Source organism: Capsella rubella, unplaced genomic scaffold (genome assembly GCF_000375325.1).
Source record: "Capsella rubella cultivar Monte Gargano unplaced genomic scaffold, Caprub1_0 scaffold_6, whole genome shotgun sequence".
In the NCBI taxonomy this organism is placed as follows: domain Eukaryota; kingdom Viridiplantae; phylum Streptophyta; class Magnoliopsida; order Brassicales; family Brassicaceae; genus Capsella; species Capsella rubella.
The window spans coordinates 6627648-6647411 of record NW_006238918.1 but is presented as its reverse complement, the minus strand read 5'-3'; the positions used below and the strand labels follow the sequence as shown (position 1 = coordinate 6647411).

At 38.3% G+C, this 19764-nt stretch overlaps 5 protein-coding genes across 5 annotated transcripts; 4 read left to right on the top strand and 1 right to left on the bottom strand.

The window, feature by feature from the left end:
• Positions 1-138: 138 nt before the first annotated feature.
• On the bottom strand, positions 139-4453 carry LOC17884117 (outer envelope protein 80, chloroplastic). The gene is made up of 16 exons (XM_006287076.2): positions 3629-4453; positions 3427-3520; positions 3257-3339; positions 3048-3145; positions 2868-2937; positions 2561-2654; positions 2298-2379; positions 2172-2207; positions 1886-2039; positions 1654-1794; positions 1405-1475; positions 1214-1292; positions 1022-1137; positions 757-904; positions 602-671; positions 139-475 (listed from the first exon to the last, which is right to left on the bottom strand). Exons 1-16 carry the CDS (start codon positions 4343-4345, stop codon positions 321-323), a joined length of 2208 nt encoding a protein of 735 aa, XP_006287138.1. The 5' UTR covers positions 4346-4453; the 3' UTR covers positions 139-320.
• Positions 4454-5561: 1108 nt separating this feature from the next.
• LOC17881284 (ARF guanine-nucleotide exchange factor GNL2) lies at positions 5562-9885 on the top strand. Its single transcript, XM_006290052.1, has 3 exons — positions 5562-6047; positions 6138-6667; positions 6768-9885. Exons 1-3 carry the CDS (start codon positions 5562-5564, stop codon positions 9883-9885), a joined length of 4134 nt encoding a protein of 1377 aa, XP_006290114.1.
• Positions 9886-10638: 753 nt separating this feature from the next.
• LOC17883653 (probable sulfate transporter 3.5) lies at positions 10639-14784 on the top strand. The gene is made up of 10 exons (XM_006286401.2): positions 10639-11028; positions 11973-12177; positions 12254-12425; positions 12521-12586; positions 12897-13010; positions 13121-13237; positions 13330-13456; positions 13558-14097; positions 14220-14296; positions 14388-14784. The coding sequence occupies exons 1-10, from the start codon at positions 10692-10694 to the stop codon at positions 14538-14540; spliced, it is 1908 nt and encodes a 635-aa protein (XP_006286463.2). The 5' UTR covers positions 10639-10691; the 3' UTR covers positions 14541-14784.
• Positions 14785-15117: 333 nt separating this feature from the next.
• On the top strand, positions 15118-16551 carry LOC17882769. Its single transcript, XM_006288779.2, has 2 exons — positions 15118-15675; positions 16328-16551. Exon 1 carries the CDS (start codon positions 15188-15190, stop codon positions 15647-15649), a length of 462 nt encoding a protein of 153 aa, XP_006288841.1. The 5' UTR covers positions 15118-15187; the 3' UTR covers positions 15650-15675; positions 16328-16551.
• A 1039-nt stretch (positions 16552-17590) lies between these two features.
• LOC17882286 (aldehyde oxidase GLOX1) lies at positions 17591-19720 on the top strand. Its single transcript, XM_006287273.2, has 2 exons — positions 17591-18139; positions 18236-19720. The coding sequence occupies exons 1-2, from the start codon at positions 17684-17686 to the stop codon at positions 19559-19561; spliced, it is 1782 nt and encodes a 593-aa protein (XP_006287335.1). The 5' UTR covers positions 17591-17683; the 3' UTR covers positions 19562-19720.
• Positions 19721-19764: the final 44 nt, after the last annotated feature.

The window sequence follows — 19764 nt, the reverse complement described above, 5'->3', positions numbered from 1 at the left end:
CGTCAGATATTTCTTCAAGCTTTGCAATTGCATGGAGATTAGTCGCTCATGATCATATGGCATCCTAAAAGAGACAATGGATGAGAAAAACAAATCCTAATCATAGTTCTGTTAGTAATTTTGATGAATGTGGGAGTTTGGTGAAATGAAGAACATCATGAAAAACACTCATTCGATCCGAATGCACAACCACTCACAAAACAGTGAGTAAAATAAGATGATATAAATTGATCAAAATAAACAAACATCATCTAGATGAATGCACGACAAAGGCCGACAGAAGACTTTTAGAATGAAGGACAAAAATCTAAGAATAAAATTTAGTTCCGCAGACCAACCCCAAAGTGAAACCTTCCGGCTTGTTGATCGTTAAAGGCATATTCAAGACGTAGCGGTCCCAACGGGGAATCAACACGCACCCCTAAACCATACCCATAACCACTTCCAGGCTTCAGCCTTGCCCCCGCAGGATCACCTAAAGGGAAGAATATAACAAAGATGAAGGTTCCATGTAAGGTTGTGATTTTAAAGCTATTAAAAGATTAGAAGCATATATGGAAAGACTCGGAAGGAGAAAAAACATGGAAGGCCTAGTCTGTACCTGGGACGGTGGATCCTGATCCCATATCAGTGCCATAATCTGTAAAAATAACACCTTCGACCGGTCCTCTCTGCACAACAGGGCAAGAATGAGAGTTAAAATATCCACACCATTGGGAAATGAGATATTAGGAATGTTCAGAGAAAAATCCGCACCACTGGGAAAGACATCTCCCCTGAACCAACTACATATGACCGACCAGATCCTACAGCACCCTCTTCGTAACCTCTTACGCTGTTTGTTCCACCGATGCCAAATGCTTCATGAGGTGAAAAGTTTCCCACGACATGTCCACCAGACAGACTATAAACACAAACAAGGTAAGATTCGCTACATGAAACTTGAGGAATGATGATTCGAATCTCAGAACAGGAATGTAGAGCTCGAGAAAATTATATGCGGCAAACGAGGTTAGCTTACCTAAAAAGAAAACGACCTGGTCCAATGTGTATGCCTTTTCTGGCACGAGCAGTCACTCGGTTGAAACATAACCATTCGGGCAAAACAGGAAGCCCTTGTTCCATGTTAAACGCAAACTGGTATACAATTACAGATAGAATCAGATACTGAAAAAAACAAGGGAAGATGTACTAACAGAGGTATCAGACTGACCATTGTTGATCCTCTATCACCTGAGCCAGTATAAATGCTTTCAAGTTTTGCTAGCAAGGTCTCATCGTGGGTCTTACCACTACATGAGCAAACATAAAAATATCTTATCAAATTCATATGGCCAAGTACATCATCATTGGTGAAATTAGTGAGCAAAACTAAATAAATTTCATTATTTGAGACATATATACCTTGCAGTTAGAGGGCTACTGTAGAAGTCCTTAATGATAGGGTTTCCTTGTTCATCACGAGCACCAGCATGCTGAAACATTAAAATTAAAACGAAATTAAGGGTAAGGCATATATATTAGTCAAAAAAGTCCAAAGATTACAACTTTGGATCTAATCAGAGACGAGAAGAACTTATAAGTTAATTGCATTAACACCGATATTGCTCTGGATTGGTACAGAAACTTGAAAATATTGGAAACAGTAGGTACCTGGAATATAAGTCCAGCAGTACCACTCCACTTTGGCCTGAATGGACGGCTGTATTCAACACCTGCTGTAACCCGACCAATTGTGAGACTACTATTGTCTGGTTGATTGCCGTGAACAAGATTTCCCGGTGTTCTCGAATTCTAACACAGCAAGAAGTGACTCAGTCTACTAGTCAACTTAGCATTCCCATTGAGATGAACAACATAACTAGAGTCAGTAAAGGTTTTCTACCTGAACCATAATAGATCTGGATGTCCTCTTGTCATCTCCTTCAATCCATGGATCAGTGTAGTTTATTCGAAAAATAGAGTCAATTTGACCTCTCTCTAAGGAAACGTTAAGCTTCTGGTTTCTTCCAAACAAATTGCGGTGGGAATAAGCAAAGCTGCACAAATTAATAACTTCAATTACATCAGTAATGTATTTATCTGGACCACGATTAAAAATTAATCGTTTTTCAAATAAAATATATACATAATTTCATGTTAAATTGTACATCAATGCCATGTGATTTTACCTTCCAATGAGTCCTGATAGGGGGCCACTTGTGATCCTACAAAAAAAAGAGTTGGACAAACCTTGTCATCAAGCTAGCAAAGAAAAAAAGTGAATCGCTGTAAGTAGTTAACAAACTAAACCTTACCCACTAGATATCCCACCACCAGCAGAGAAGCCTCCACTGGGACGCTCAACACAGTTCATAATCAAATCAACCTTCCCACTGTCTAACATTTGAAGGAAAATGAAAAGGGAGGGAAGAAAGTTTCAGAATCATACACTGTCAAAACTTATTGTTATTGTGCCTGGTAGATAAGCAAAGTATTTACTTTATCCACTCATACTACTGCACTTAAGCACAAATGGAACAAATGCAAAAGCTGATAATCGAGGAATACATTCACTAACCTCCTGCAGGCTGAGGAATAATACTAACATCTTCCATGATTCCCATGGCTAGTACAGTGTCTACATCTCTCTTCCCTTGCAGCATGCTGTAAACCTACATCGACCAAAAGCCAGATTGGACGAGATGTACATGTAAAGGTCCATAGCATCTTAGATACTCAAGCATAAAGACAAATCTTTAAGGCCAAAATTTATAAAGAAACATACATGATACCATAAAGAGTGATTAACCTTACTACAAAATAAGATCACCAAAGTATTTCATAGACAGATGATACATCTAAAGCTGAGAAATGCCCAAACATACCTGTCCCTTTTTTGTTGTAAGTTGCCGTAGTATTGTCTCAGGGCTAGTCTTTCCTTTAGTTGGTTCCCCACTATATATAGAAGGAACCATTATCAAATGAAATCATAATCTAATAATTGCAATAAAAGGAAGCTAGCAGTGCCATCCAGATTCAGAAGGGAGGGACTGGCACCAGCTTACGTCTTACGATCAAGGAATCGGATGGATATGTTGTTAACCTCTGCTTCAGCAACTTGAAGCCTTACTATACCTCCAGAAAGCGTATCAATATCTGAAACCTGCCATGGCAGACAATAGAATGACGATTCTAACCACATAGTATAAGATTGAACCCACAGGATGTAAAAAAAATTTTTGAAAAAATAATTATGGTGTAAAAAGAAACTTACAATTCCGAAAAGACCACGCTCCATGTACCAGCCATTGATGGATGTAATAGCTTCCTCCAGTCTCTTAATATTAATCACTTTCCCTACACAACTTCACACCACCATTGTACTTTCAAACAGACAAATGAATTGAAACAAAAGTCTAGTACAGTACAGAAGAGGATACGTACCAAACCCATCTCTGAAAGCTTCCTGTATGAACTTGGAAGGAAGAACATTTGCGTTTTCACAGACTAACCCACGAAATTCTTGGTTTGGTTCTACCTTATGGCAAGAAAATGAGAATTATTTGTATCCCAAAACATAAAAAAAGAGACCTTTTTTTTTCTCCGAGAACAAGTTTTCCAATAGAGTGATAATAAAGAATATTACCTGAAACATCAGTCGTATGCCGTCGCGTGTATCAACAGCAACAGGAGTACAAGAGCAAAAGTACCCACTTTCTATAATCCTATGTACATCCTCTTGCACCTCACGAATGGTTAAAGCTGAATTGGCTCTACAAGCTTTCAAAGCAGCCAATGCCTCTATTTCCAAATCCTTCCTCTCGAGTTCCTCACCATCCTTCGTTCTTACCAACACTTCACTAATCAGAACTCGTTCCTCGGCGTTTCTACTCACCGAGTGACCCTTCTGCTGCTGTATCATATCCTTCCCTTCCACTGACTGATTCGACTCGTTAGGTCTAGTTAGTGACAAAGACGCACAGCAGAGCAGAGGCGAGCTCAGCCCACGGGTTGTCTCAATATCCTCAACTCCTGAGTTGGACCAATTCAATTGCGTAGATTGGATAAGCGACAATGAAATCGGAGAAGACTTCCCAATCATAAGCTGAGTGACAGAACTGAGAATCTGAGTGTGTGAATTGGAACGACGAACAGGTCGAGTTTGGGTGAACCGTGGAGGACTGTGGCGATTCTTAATCAATTCGAATACTCGATTAAGGGAGTGACGAGTGTTTGAGAGCTGAGAGACTAAGGTTTTAGAGCAGGATTGGAGATTGGTAAGTAAAGGGTGCTCTTTGAAAGATGGAGAGTGGATTCTGATAGATGAGGAAGAGAAGTGAACATCATCGTGATGGACATGCATTGTTTAATCGTACTCGAGAGCAAAATTGAGGAAGACGTGAGAAGCTTAAGGATAAAACCTAAGAAGAACAATAATTCACAGCTAGGGTTTTGAATTGGGGTGTTGAAGAAGGTGAAAAAAGTGGTGAGTTTTTTTATATCTTTCTGATTTTCTATTTTTCTAAATAGAGAAAAAATCCTTTTTACCAAAAAAAAACAACAACTGATGTCACTTTATAAGTGTTTGTGTTTCGTCCTAATCTAAAGCATATGCTTTCGGATGAATAATTTTTCTTGACTTCCTTGATTTAAACATGAATGTAGTATCAAGAATTACTGAATCTTATTCTTTTTTGTTTTTACTTTAGAAAACCATTGTATTTTAATCAAATTCACTAAAAAAACTATCTTCAATATGAAGATTGTTTATAACAATTAACAAAACTCCTCCAAATCAATAAAACACTAATATCGTGTGCTAATTTTAGTTTTAATGTCGCCTCGTAATTGTGTTAGTTTGTTTTTTGGAATTAAGCCATTTACGTATGCAAGATATTTAATTTCTAATATTTATGCTAAGCAATTTTACGCTTAATTAGTTAATTGTGTTATTTAAGAAATATAACTTTATGCTTAATTGTGCTATGTAAGTTTATCATAACATTATTACTAGCAACATTATTAACATTTCTTATTTTCCTAATTGTGCTATGTAATTTGATATTTTATGCTTATTTTTATGATTTAAAATTGTGCTACGTAATTTGATACTATGTTTTTAAAAAATTTGGTAAGAAATCAAAATATAAAATTTTCAATTAAAATATAAATATTATATTGATGATATACCCGATTAAGTTTTTGGTATCTCATTGAGATATTTTTTTTTCTTTTTGTGACATCAAACACTCGATTATGTTGTATATATTTAGTTTTATAAATCACATCAAACTTGATAAAATAATTCATTGATTTCTATCTTTAATCGCCATTGAGAGAAATTGACGGTTGATAGTGATGCAGTTTCCTATATATGCGAAGACAAATGGTTGAAACTCACCCATAATCACTACGTCTCAGCCACTAAAATTTGCATACCAAATATAGTTTTGGACATGCACCATTAAGGCAACACCGTACATAAACAAGTTAATAGAAAGAAGAAAACACATAGCTTATACATTATAATTTTCCTCTTTGTGAGTAAGAAGGAGAGCATGGTAACATGCGATACGGATATGGAAAGAATTGCGGTGAAAGCGAAGCGAAAAGAGCTAGGCATATCATGCATGCTCAACACGGAGGTTGGTGCAGTTCTTGCTGTCATTCGTAGACCTCTTGCTGAAAGTTACCTTTCTCCACAAGAAACAGACCATTGTGATTCATCTGTCCAACAGTCTCTGAAATCTCTTAGGGCACTTATCTTCAACCCTCAACAGGATTGGCGCACCATCGATCCTTCGGTTTATTTATCTCCTTTCCTTGAAGTTATTCAAAGCGATGAGATCCCGGCTAGCGCCACAGCCGTGGCACTCTCCTCCATCTTGAAGATCCTTAAAATCGAGATTTTCGATGAGAAAACACCTGGTGCTAAAGATGCTATGAACTCCATTGTTTCCGGGATTACTAGTTGTCGTTTAGAGAAAACAGATTTGGTTTCTGAAGATGCCGTGATGATGAGGATTCTTCAAGTTTTGATCGGAATCATGAAACATCCATCCTCTGTACGTTCGTTCCTCAATCATAACACATGTTTTTTTTTTTTTTTTGGCTTATACATTTTAAGACATGTTAATGAGTTGTGAATAAAACAGGATTTATTAGAAGATCAAGCGGTTTGTACAATCGTCAATACATGTTTCCAAGTGGTACAACAATCTTCCGGGAGAGGAGATTTGTTGCAACGAAATGGAAGATACGCAATGCACGAGCTGATTCAGATTATATTCTCTAGATTACAAGATTTTGAGGTCAGAGGAGAGGAAGGTGGTGAGGAATCAGAATCTGATACTGACGAGATTGACATGAGCAATGGTTATGGAATAAGATGTTGCATCGACATTTTCCATTTCTTATGCTCTTTGCTCAATGTGGTTGAGGTTGTCGAGAACTCTGAAGGGACAAATGTTCACACTGCCGACGAAGATGTCCAGATTTTTGCTTTGGTTTTGATCAATTGTGCTATTGAGTTAAGCGGAGATGCAATCGGGCAGCACCCGAAGCTTCTTCGGATGGTTCAAGATGATCTGTTTCACCATCTAATCCATTATGGAGCTTCTTCAAGCCCTCTTGTGCTATCTATGATCTCTAGTTGTATACTCAATATATATCACTTCCTTCGCAAGTAAGTCCTCTGTTTTTTTTTTTTTTGTTCTTACATTCAAACCTAGATTTGTTATTCTTTATTTTTTTTAACTTACATTAACAATGTGTTGATTTATTAGGTTCATGAGGCTACAACTCGAAGCTTTCTTCTCCTTCGTATTGTTGAAAGTTACAGCTCTCACAGGCTTCCTTCAGTTACAAGAAGTTGCTCTTGAAGGGCTAATCAACTTTTGTCGACAACCCGCTTTCATAGTTGAAGCTTATGTTAACTACGATTGTGATCCGATGTGTAGAAATATTTTCGAAGAGACTGGAAAAGTTCTGTGTAGGCACACCTTCCCTACCTCTGGTCCTTTAACCTCTCTACAAATCCAAGCCTTTGAAGGTCTAGTGATCTTGATTCACAACATCGCTGACAATATGGATAAAGAAGAAGATGAAGGTGATGAAGAAATTGACCAATCCAATGCTATTAAGCCAAGCCCTGTTGAGATTCACGAGTACATACCATTTTGGGTAGACAAGCCAAAAGAGGATTTTGAGACATGGGTAGAACATATAAGAGTGAGGAAAGCGCAGAAGAGGAAGCTAGCGATTGCCGCAAATCATTTCAACAGAGATGAGAAAAAGGGTTTAGAGTATCTGAAGTATAACTACTTAGTCTCAGATCCTCCTGATCCAATGGCTTTAGCTTCATTTTTCAGATTTACTCCAGGTTTGGATAAGACAATGATCGGAGATTACCTTGGAGATCCTGATGAGTTTCATCTTAGTGTTCTACGAAGCTTTACATATACGTTTGAGTTCACGGGTATGAATCTTGATACAGCACTGAGGACATTTCTTGAGTCGTTTCGGCTACCGGGAGAATCACAAAAGATTGAACGTATGATCGAAGCTTTCTCTGAGAGATTCTATAAACAGCAATCAACTGATATTTTTGCAAGCAAAGATACTGTTCATATTCTCTGCTACTCTCTTATAATGCTCAACACGGATCAACATAACCCTCAGGTTAAGAAGAAAATGACAGAGGATGAGTTTATCCGCAACAACCGAGCAATTAACGCGAATAATGACCTTCCAAGAGAATACCTTTCTGAGCTTTTTCAATCCATTGCAACAAATGCATTCGCTCTATCCACACATTCAGGTCCAGTGGAAATGAATCCAAATAGATGGATTGAGCTTATGAACAGAACAAAGACGACACAACCCTTTAGCATGTGCCAGTTCGATCGAAGAATAGGAAGGGATATGTTTGCAACCATTGCAGGTCCATCAATAGCAGCTGTTGCTGCATTCTTTGAGCATTCAGATGATGATGAAGTGCTTCATGAGTGTGTTGATGCTATGATCTCTATAGCTAGAGTTGCTCAATATGGCCTTGAAGACATTCTTGATGAGCTCATCGCTTCTTTTTGTAAATTCACTACGTTGTTAAACCCTTACACCACACCTGAAGAAACTCTATTCGCATTTAGTCATGATATGAAACCAAGAATGGCTACTCTAGCGGTTTTCACACTCGCTAACAACTTTGGTGATTCTATTAGAGGAGGGTGGAGGAACATTGTGGACTGTCTCTTAAAACTTAGAAAGCTTCAACTTCTTCCACAGTCTGTCATTGAGTTTGAGACTGATGATGAGGCCATAAACAATGGTGGATCAGAACCTGATATGAACACTGTTTCTAACCAAGACATTAAATTCAACCGGCGACAAGGTTCTAGTCTCATGGGTCGGTTCTCACACTTTTTGGCATTAGACAGTGTCGAAGAATCTGTGGCTCTTGGAATGAGCGAGTTTGAACAAAATCTTAAAGTCATAAAACAATGCAGGATTGGTCAAATATTTAGCAGGAGCGCGGTGTTGCCAGATGTTGCGGTGTTGAATCTAGGCCGTTCTTTAATCTACGCAGCTGCTGGAAAGGGACAAAAGTTTAGTACAGCGATAGAGGAAGAAGAGACAGTCAAGTTCTGCTGGGACTTGATCATAGCTGTTGCCTTGTCAAACATTCACCGGTTCAACATGTTCTGGCCAAGTTACCATGAATATCTACTCAATGTCGCAAATTTTCCGCTCTTTTCGCCCGTTCCGTTTGTCGAGAAAGGGCTTCCGGGTTTATTTAAGGTATGCCTCAAGATTCTTGCTTCTAACCTTCAAGACCATCTACCAGAGGAGTTGATTTTCAGGTCCTTAACGATAATGTGGAAGATAGATAAAGAAATCATTGAAACATGTTACGATACAATAACAGAGTTTGTTAGCAATATCATTACAGACTACTCTGGTAATCTACATACCAATATTGGGTGGAAAAGTGTTTTACAACTACTTTCTTTATGTGGAAGACATCCAGAGACCAAAGACCAAGCCGTGGATGCTCTCATCGGTTTAATGTCAGTTAACGCCTCGAATCTCTCACAGTCGAGTTACGCTTATTGCATCGATTGTGCCTTTAGTTTTGTTGCTCTAAGAAATAGTTCAGTTGAGAAGAACTTGAATATATTGGATCTCATGGCAGAGTCAGTAACGATGCTGATAAAATGGTACAAAACCGCTTCTACCGATAGTGTGAATAGCAACAGCCCGGCAAGCAACACTAGCAGTTCATCATCCTTGGAAGAAAACAGCATGAGAGGGGTTAACTTTGTTCATCATCTTTTCCTCAAACTCTCCGAGGCTTTTCGAAAAACGACCCTTGCGAGGCGAGAAGAGATAAGGAACAAAGCAGTGACGTCTCTTGAAAAAAGTTTCACCATGAGCCATGAAGATCTTGGATTCACGCCCTCAGGATGTATATACTGCATCGACCATGTCATATTCCCAACAATTGATGACTTGCATGAGAAGCTTCTTGACTATTCGAGGCGCGAAAATGCGGAAAGGGAGATGAGAAGCATGGAAGGGACATTGAAGATAGCGATGAAGATGCTCATGAACGTCTTCTTAGTTTACTTGGAACAGATAGTAGAAAGTGCCGAGTTTAGAACTTTTTGGTTAGGAGTGTTGAGGAGAATGGATACGTGTATGAAGGCGGATTTGGGAGAGTATGGAGATAACAAACTTCAAGAGGTTGTGCCTGAACTTCTGATTACCATGATCGGTACCATGAAGGAGAAAGAGATTTTGGTGCAAAAGGAAGACGATGACCTATGGGAGATTACTTATATTCAAATTCAATGGATTGCTCCATCACTCAAGGATGAGTTATTTCCCGATGAAGAGATTTAGACTTGTATATATATGTAAGTAGATGCAGTTTATAATTTTTCTCTTATGTTGATTAATTTAAATATTTTTGGTGATGTAGATGCATTCACAAAAATAAAAATGAAGCTATGCAGTTTGAATACGATAAAGATTGACTAATTATGTGAATGGGTAACTAATTTCAGTTTTAATGAATTATTTGGTAATTTTGAATGCTGAAAAAATAGACGTTCATTTGGGAAACTATGCTAATAATAATCTAATCTTGAAATTGGAAGAAAGAGTTAAATTAACATTTTAAGACCCTTTGGTAGTGTTAGTTTGACTACTTTATGTAATTGGAACGCTTAAAAAATCTGACTAATAGGTATGTACATTTTTTTATTTTTTATTTTTATTTTTTTTGGAACAGGGTACGTACATGTATATGACATATTTTTCTATATATCTTTCTTCATTTGAATTATACAAAACACACAATATTCAAAAAGGATACTAAAAAAATATAATTTCGCATTTGGCTAATTACCTAGTATGGGATATATGGATATAATTATACACCGAATTAAATGCGGTATCAGATAAGATTAGCAGATTTTATAACCATAAAAAGACAAAGAAAACACCACACACACCCTATTTAAAACATGGGTCAACGTGGAATAAATCTCTAACAGTAATTCCCACTTTCTTTGGCCATCCATCTATATATACAACCCATACTCTCCCAATTACTCTACAAAGAACTAGCAAGAATTACAAAACCAAAACAAAACACAAACGCTAATATTTTCTTACCTCTTCCTTTGCTTGTTGTGTGTGTAACCATGGAGGGTACAATAACAAGCTCTCCATCGCCCTCGCAAAAGGGCCGGGGAGTAAATTTCTCGGCCCCGAGAAGCTTTGGTACAAAACTCAGAGCAAAATGTAAGGAAACCTTCTTTCCCGACGATCCATTCAAACCGATAACGCAAGAGCCAAATGGTTTGATGAAAACAAAAAAGTTATTGGAGTATTTTGTTCCAATCTTTGAGTGGTTACCAAAGTACGATATGCAAAAACTTAAGTACGATGTGCTGGCCGGGATCACAATCACCAGTCTTGCCGTTCCTCAGGGAATAAGTTATGCTAAACTCGCCAGTCTTCCTCCCATCATAGGCCTATGTGAGATCTCTCCCCAAAAGTTTTTAATTTATTTATTTATCATGAAACATCACTTTTATATGAATCATTGCATCCTATGATAACAATCATTAAGATATATAATTTTCCAACTGGTAAATTATGTTTCTTAAAGTTGCCTCGCATAAAGGTGTATAGTTTCGATTTTGCAAAACGACGTCAAATATATTATTTCTATGTTTATATATATTCGATCTGCAAATCTGACTTTTACTCTGGATACTTATTTTTTAGTTTAGCTCAGGCTACTATAGTACCAGTATGATTCTGAAATTAATTTTTCTCCCTATTAGTAATTAAGAAGTTGTATATATTGTAAGATATTGATTCTGAATTTACTGTACAAAGCCACTTGAGTTTGATTTTTTGCAAGAGTGTCTTGTCTTCTTTTAAAAAGATTAATATAAAAAAATGTTTTTTAATATTCTTTGTAACAAAGTGTAAATATTTTTATACAGAAATCATTTCTGAAAACCTTCATACTCGATTCTTACATATAATATAGAAGTATTTTCCATGTTAAGCATTCCAAACTCGGAATAGAAAGTGTGGTGGCCGTTCGGGGAGAAATCCACTCTGAAGCACTTTGGTGCGTTTCTACCGGGGCTGACCGGATCAGCCGATAGGGTTTATCAAAAAAAAAAAAAAAGTATTTTCCATGTTTATCTTGTGTGACTAAAATAGGTAGACGAACCTGAAATAGAAATGGTATTGGCAGTACGTTGTTGTCCATAGAAACTGACACTAGGTGTTGCCCAACTGTACTTGTCTCAATTTCTTAATTCCCTTCCTGTTGTGTTCCTATGAACCAACAATAAGGAACTCCCGTATTAGGCTAAATATTTATATACAATCGTTTCGTTTGATTTTAATATAATTAAAAACATATAACTTATTCAAATAAAAATGGATGCATGGGAATTCAGATTCAAGTTTTGTGCCGCCATTTGTGTACGCCGTGTTTGGGAGTTCAAACAATCTAGCGGTGGGAACAGTCGCAGCATGCTCTTTGCTGCTCGCTGAGACATTTGGTGAGGAGATGATTAAAAATGATCCTGAGCTCTACCTTCATTTGATCTTCACCGCCACTTTCATCACCGGTCTATTCCAATTTGCTTTGGGATTTCTGAGGTATTCATATCTATCTTTATGTTATAAAGTTTTAACTTAATTTACTTAAAAGTAACCAAAAAAATTATAAATATAGGTTGGGGATATTGGTGGACTTCTTGTCACACTCGACCATAACGGGCTTCATGGGCGGTACCGCAATTATCATTCTCCTCCAACAGCTTAAGGGCGTCTTTGGTTTAGAACATTTTACGCACAAGACCGACGTCGTGTCAGTGCTCCACTCAATCTTAGACAACCGCTCTGAGGTCATCTCTCTTTCTTTCTTTTAAAAGTAAATAAAAAGTCCAATTTAGACCAATGGCTAATTTGTGTTATCCTGGGAGGGTGTTACTTGGTGCAGTGGAAGTGGCAGAGTACATTGGCTGGGGTCTGCTTTCTTGTGTTCCTCCAATCCACTCGATACATTGTAACTTTCTCCTTCTCTTTTATCTCATTTACTTTTTTTAAGTCTTTTAATTTATCCACTTATTAGTAGAGAGACAAAACAACTATTGGATTTGGACTTTTCAAGATCTTCCACTTTTCTTTTCACTATTTGTTAATGTAGTCATTCCTCACCTTTTTCACATACCACTTTGAGTTGGAAAAAAATAGTTTAGATACTATTTTTTATTTATTCTCACACAAACACCCTTTCATATATGCTAGAAGTTAAATGGCTTCTCAAAAATATGCTTCACGCAAGAATTAATATTATTAATTTGTAACTATTGCAGAAACAAAGATACCCAAAGCTGTTTTGGGTATCAGCAATGGGTCCGATGGTGGTCGTCGTCGTGGGTTGTGTAGTTGCGTATCTAGTAAAAGGAACAGCACACGGGATCCAAACTGTGAGCAATTTCAATACTCACATGCCAAAACATAATTAAACTAATTGTGTGAACATGTTTTAAGACTTGAGCAACAAGGGTTTCTATTAATAGTATGTTGCCTTATACAGGTTGGGCCTTTAAAGAAAGGACTAAACCCTCCTTCTCTTCAACTTTTGAACTTTGACTCCAAGTATCTTGGGTTGGTTTTTAAGGCCGGGATCATCACTGGCCTCATCGCTATGGCCGTAAATAACTATATTCACCTTTTTATTTACCTCATATTCGACTATGATATATATGTAAGATCTTCTAAAGAAGATGAATGGATAATTTTCAGGAAGGGATAGCAATCGGAAGAAGTTTTGCTGTAATGAAGAACGAACAAACGGATGGGAACAAAGAGATGATAGCCTTTGGTCTTATGAACGTAGTTGGCTCCTTTACTTCTTGTTATTTAACAACGGGTATATAACTTATATCAATCATGCTAGCTAGGTTTCAATATTAATATGAATTGTTGTGATATCGATGCAAACTAATATGGCCGGGATATATATATATTCAGGGCCATTTTCAAAGACAGCAGTAAACTACAATGCGGGGACAAAGACACCGATGTCTAATGTAGTGATGGGAATTTGCATGATGCTTGTGCTTCTTTTCCTAGCGCCTCTATTCAGCTACACACCACTGGTTGGTCTCTCAGCCATCATTATGTCAGCCATGTTGGGACTCATCAACTACGAGGAGATGTACCATCTCTACAAGGTTGACAAGTTTGATTTCGTCGTCTGCATGTCCGCTTTTTTCGGTGTCTCCTTCATTAGTATGGACTATGGTCTCATCATCTCCGTTGGGTTCTCCATAGTAAGAGCGTTGTTGTACATTGCAAGACCCTCGACTTGTAAACTAGGAAGAATACCAAACTCGGTTATGTTTCGAGACATAGAACAGTACCCAGCCTCCGAGGAGATGCTTGGTTATGTCATTCTCCAGTTGGGTTCTCCTATCTTTTTTGCCAACAGCACTTACGTCCGCGAACGGATCTTGAGGTGGATTCGTGATGAACCTGAAGCCGTCGAGTTTCTCCTCCTTGATCTCTCTGGTAACTTTAATTTATTTTCACATTTTATATATCTCATTAATCTTGTCTATTAGCAAACGATTTTTCTTTTTCTTTTCATTATTTCTTAATTGTTACTAATTAAATAATATTGTTGACTTCAGGAGTTTCAACCGTTGACGTGACCGGGATGGAAACACTACTTGAAGTTCATAGAATCCTTGGATCAAGAGGCATCAAGGTTCATAATAATACACTTTACTTTTTCTTAATGTTGATAAGAAACCTAGCGCAAATGAATGACAAAATTATATATATATTTGATTTTGCAGATGGTGATAATAAATCCAAGATTTGAAGTATTAGAAAAGATGATGCTAGCGCACTTTGTAGAGAGGATAGGGAAGGAGTATGTGTTCTTATCCATCGACGACGCAGTTCAAGCATGCCGGTTTAACCTTTCCACGGCCAAACCTGAACCGTGACGTCCTTAGCTATCAGTGGAATCTTTATAAGATTCTAATAAAATGCTTATCCTTTTCTTTTTTTTTGCTGGGTCAATGGAACATAAAATATGTGTGTCCCTGGAGTTATGGGTATTGAATGTAGTGGGCTCAAAATCATGAAATGGTTTATTAATTAGACCACTATGATTTGCTTCATGACTATGAGAGCTTGTAACCGATCGAGAGATGTAATGGGAATTTCAGGTATTAGATTAAGAGCTTATTTCCAATTTTCCCATAAACAAAGGACCATGTACTGATATCTCAATATACTAATCAACATCAACCACCTTATTAATCAAACTACAAAGGTTAAGTTGGTCACTACTCCCTCAAATAGAAATCTTCAAGGAGGACTACATGAAAAGGTTGAAGATGTTTCAGTTGTAAAACCTTAGTGATCAATAGAACAATTTCTAGATATGTTATGTAAAATGTGACAATCAAGTTCAATATGTTTGGTTTTTTAATTAGTTGAATTTTAAACGGGTATGATCATAATCGGGTCGTAATCGGGTGACCCGATCCAAACTTTTAAAACATCCAAAAAAAAGGAAAAAATCAGAAAAGAATCAGCCAAAATTTTCTGTGGTTTGGAAAAGCTTTTTGTCGTCTCATAACGAAAGATGAAGATTTCTCTCTTCCTTCTCTGTTTCCTGATTCTCTTACCGATCTCCTTACAGGATGATGCGATTCCTCAAGTGAAGAAGATACCGAGTCGTGCTCACGCAGAGCTCACGAACCATGGGTTCCCAATTGGGCTTCTCCCTTTATCCGTGAAAGACTACGTCCTCAACAAAACCTCCGGTGACTTCTCCCTCTTCCTCCACGGGACCTGCAAAATCACGCTTCCTCCTGATAACTACATCGCCACTTATTCCAACAAAGTAACGGGTCGGATCTCTCAGGGTAAGATCGCGGAGCTCCATGGGATTCGGGTCCGGGCGTTTTTCAAGTCGTGGTCTATCACTGGGATCCGATCTTCTGGGGATAATCTTGTCTTTGAGGTCGCTGGGATCACTGCTAAATACCCTTCTAAGAATTTCGATGAAACTCTTGATTGTGAAGGCAAACGATCTTCTTCCTGATTTCACTTTGAATTTTAAACATAAAGGTTTGAACTTTCTTCTCTTGAGTATTCTTCATTTGCTTGTGTGGTTATGAATTTAGTATATTCGAATTGAGTTGGAATCTGAGATATTGCTTACCTTATATAGGTTTTTTTTTGTTCTGTTTGTTAATTGTGTTTGTTGCAATGATGTGGGATTTGACTGCTGAGTTATTATTCTAAGGGCGTCTAGAATCACTTTTGTTTTTGTATCTGTGGCGTCTTCTGAAGAGTAAGAATCAAGTTACTAACTTTGCATTTTCATTGAACATTGTATGAGTAACCTATAAGTCTCTCTTAGGCATTGTGATCTTTGTTCATATATGTTAGTAGTCTGTCTTATTACTAAAGAGTTTACTAGAGCTGCCCTTCTGATTTTTTACCGTCAGTTCAGTTGTATGCTGAGTCAGATACAGTATCTTGTTATGATTTTGCTTTTGTTAGCTTCTTTTATTCACTGTTGGTTTAGCTTTCATTGTCAACTGTAATACGAAACAAAGCTTAAGTTGGTCATGGGAACTTGAACGTCATTTGTGTTGATTCAGAGATGCCATGTAGATTGCTTCCATTAGGTCTATCACTCTGCTTCAGTGTTTCCTCATTTTTCTCCCTTGGATGGGTTATTTTGAATATTGAATTGTTCTCGTATACATTGTAGGCTCTGAAGTCTGAAGGCAGGAGCAACAAAGTAGTGAACTATGGTTTGTAATATATATTTATCTCTATCTGATTATTCAGGGCTTGTAATGTAAAAACCGCAATGTAAACCACGACTCTTTTCTCTGCAAACTAAGGGTTTCATGGAAGCTTGTAAGTTGTCAACCAAACATGGATTGAAATGTGATTTTATTAGACTAAAAAGAGGCACGTCCCATTTGTGTATCTTCTAGACACAAGAAATTAGTGTACGTGAATAATTAGTGATTTACTTGTTTCTTTCATGACCAAAATATATTTGGGCCGATGTCCAAACCAATACTTTGTGGGTAATCTTGTCATCAAAGGGTGTTTACCATGGCAAAAGATAACCACAGCGATTTTCGTAGACTAGTAAAATTGTAAAACTCGATCTCTGGCTTTGACATGTATGGTGAGTTCTCAACAAATTCAAGAGACCATTGGACAAAACTCTATTGGTTGAAATATTACTTATGTCATGACTCTATTTATTGCAAGTGAAATTTTTCGACAAGTTTGATGAATTGATTTACAGATGATAAAAAAAAAAAAAACTTATGTTATAACACTACAATACATAAGTTTTAAGTACAATTCTGTTTACTATAAAAATTATTTATCTTCTCATACATATCCCTCAATGTCAGAAAGATTTACAATAGAAGAAAGAAAACAAAAAAAGCTTTCAACGTTAGGGCGGGTCTACGTTGATGATGTAACTATGTTAACTATAAGATATGTAACTATGTAAGTGCACCCACTTAAATGTTAATGATCTTCACGTGATTCATAGTAATTATTGTTAAAATGGATCAATAGGGAATGTCTGCATAACATTAATTATGTTAGTTGGGAGTTTGGACTTTGGTGCCAACTATTTTCACGTTACTTTTTTCACTTTTCAAAAATTATGTGTGTATATATATATATGTAGTGTTGTGTTTGTATTATGCACCAACCAAAAAAATATATTTGGATCTGTCCCGAGGATGTCACGTAAGGATATTAGTCCTTAGCTGTATGATATCAAATTAAGGAAATGTCTGCATGAGCACGTCATCGTTAAAAGAAGAGCACGAGAGACACCAAATATTTTCTTAAAACTCCACAAAACTACAGGTTGTTTTGAGGAGACGTCTTCTTACCCACACATTCAAAAATAGTAATTAGCTAATAATAAACGTAAGTGAAAGAAAATAATAACCTATAAAACACGTAGAGTCGAAAGCTTTATTGTTCAGGCAACATAATCCAAAATAAGCCTGGGATCCTAATTTCTTATTTCCCCAACCAAAACAGGGGAAGGAAAAAAAAAAAGTTTAAAAAATTTAAAAAAATGAAAGCCTCGACAAGAGTCATATGGACAGTATCTGTCCTTATGCTCGCGGCTGTGTCGGAGGCCATCTTCCCTCTACCGTTTCTACCGTTCCTCCCAGGGTTCAACAACCGCTTTCAGGATAATGGGGCGGTGAAGGCTGGGAAACCACAGCCTGCTGCTCCAGTAGGTGGGAAAGGCGGAAGAAAGCGTGGTAGTGGTATGGAAGCTCAGACAAACTGGGGTGGTAAGTGGGAGCTCTTCTTGGAAAACTCTGGTGTGTCCGGTATGCATGCGGTCCTGATGCCAGTCATCAACAAGGTCCAGTACTACGACGCCACCATTTGGAGAATTTCAAAGATTAAGTTGCCTCCTGGTGTACCATGCCATGTCGTGAACGCCAAGACTAATAAGATCGATTGTTGGGCTCATTCGGTTCTGATTGATGCCAACAACGGTGCTATTAAGCCTCTAGCTGTATGTTCACCATCTCTTTAATTATGTTCTCATTCAATAGTAACCATATTATATGGATTTGAATTAAATATTTGCAATTCACATGTTTCATGATAGCTCTCCACCGATACATGGTGCTCATCCGGAGGTTTGACCATAAACGGGACATTGGTGAGTACCGGAGGATACGGAGGAGGAGCCAACACGGCAAGGTACCTAGCCAGCTGCGATAAATGTGTGTGGGAAGAATACCCTCAGGCACTTGCTGCTAAGAGATGGTACTCAACCCAAGCCACTCTCCCTGACGGGAAGTTCTTCGTTATCGGTGGACGAGACGCCTTGAACTACGAGTACATTCCAGAGGAAGGACAGAACAACAGGAAGCTCTATGACTCGTTGCTCCTCAGGCAGACCGATGACCCGGAAGAGAACAACCTTTACCCTTTCGTGTGGCTCAACACCGACGGTAACCTCTTCATTTTCGCAAACAACCGATCCATCCTTCTGAGCCCCAAAACAAACGCAGTCATCAAGGAGTTCCCTCAGCTCCCAGGTGGTGCCCGTAACTACCCGGGATCAGGTTCTTCCGCGCTCCTCCCCATCCAACTTTACGTGAAAAACCCCAAGGTCATCCCCGCAGAGGTCCTCGTCTGCGGTGGTTCCAAACAAGACGCCTACTACAGGGCTGGTAAAAAGACGTTCGAGCCTGCATTGCAAGACTGTGCCAGGATAAGGATCAACAGCGCAAAGCCACGATGGAAGACAGAGATGATGCCTACTCCACGTGTCATGAGTGACACTGTCATCCTCCCCAACGGAGACATCCTTCTAGTAAACGGAGCTAAACGTGGTTGTTCTGGCTGGGGATATGGTAAGGACCCTGCCTTTTCTCCCATCTTGTACAAGCCCCGTGCTCAACATGGCAAGCGTTTCACAGAGCTCAAGGCCTCCACCATCCCACGTATGTACCACTCCACCGCCATCATTCTCCCTGATGGTAAGGTTCTTGTCGGTGGTAGTAACACCAACGACGGTTACAAGTACAACGTTGAGTTCCCTACGGAGCTTCGCGTTGAGAAATTCTCCCCACCTTACCTCGACCCGGCTCTAGCCAACATGAGGCCAAAGATTGTCGCCACCGGCACCCCAAAACAAATCAGATTCGGACAATTTTTCAACGTGAAGGTCGACCTTAACCAAAAAGGTGCGACCAAGGACAATCTCAAGGTTACCATGTTAGCCCCTGCCTTCACAACCCACAGTATCTCGATGAACATGAGGATGCTCATCTTGGGTGTGGCTAATGTCAAACCTGCTGGTGCTGGTTACGATATCCAGGCTGTCGCACCCCCAAATGGAAACATCGCCCCACCCGGTTACTATCTTATCTTTGCCGTCCACAAGGGTGTTCCCAGCACTGGTGAATGGATTCAGATCGTCTGATCATGATGATGATTTTTACCCATTTGTCTTATGCCGTAACATCTTAATATGAAACAAAACAAAAAATTCTCTTAATTATCAGTTCTTTTTTTTTTTGTTTTTCTTCTATATATTGTAAATGCCATCGTTAATGGATCCAATTTCCTTGTGTTTTCTTAACCATTTTTCTTACACTTTTTTTTGTTTTTCCGTTGATGTAAACC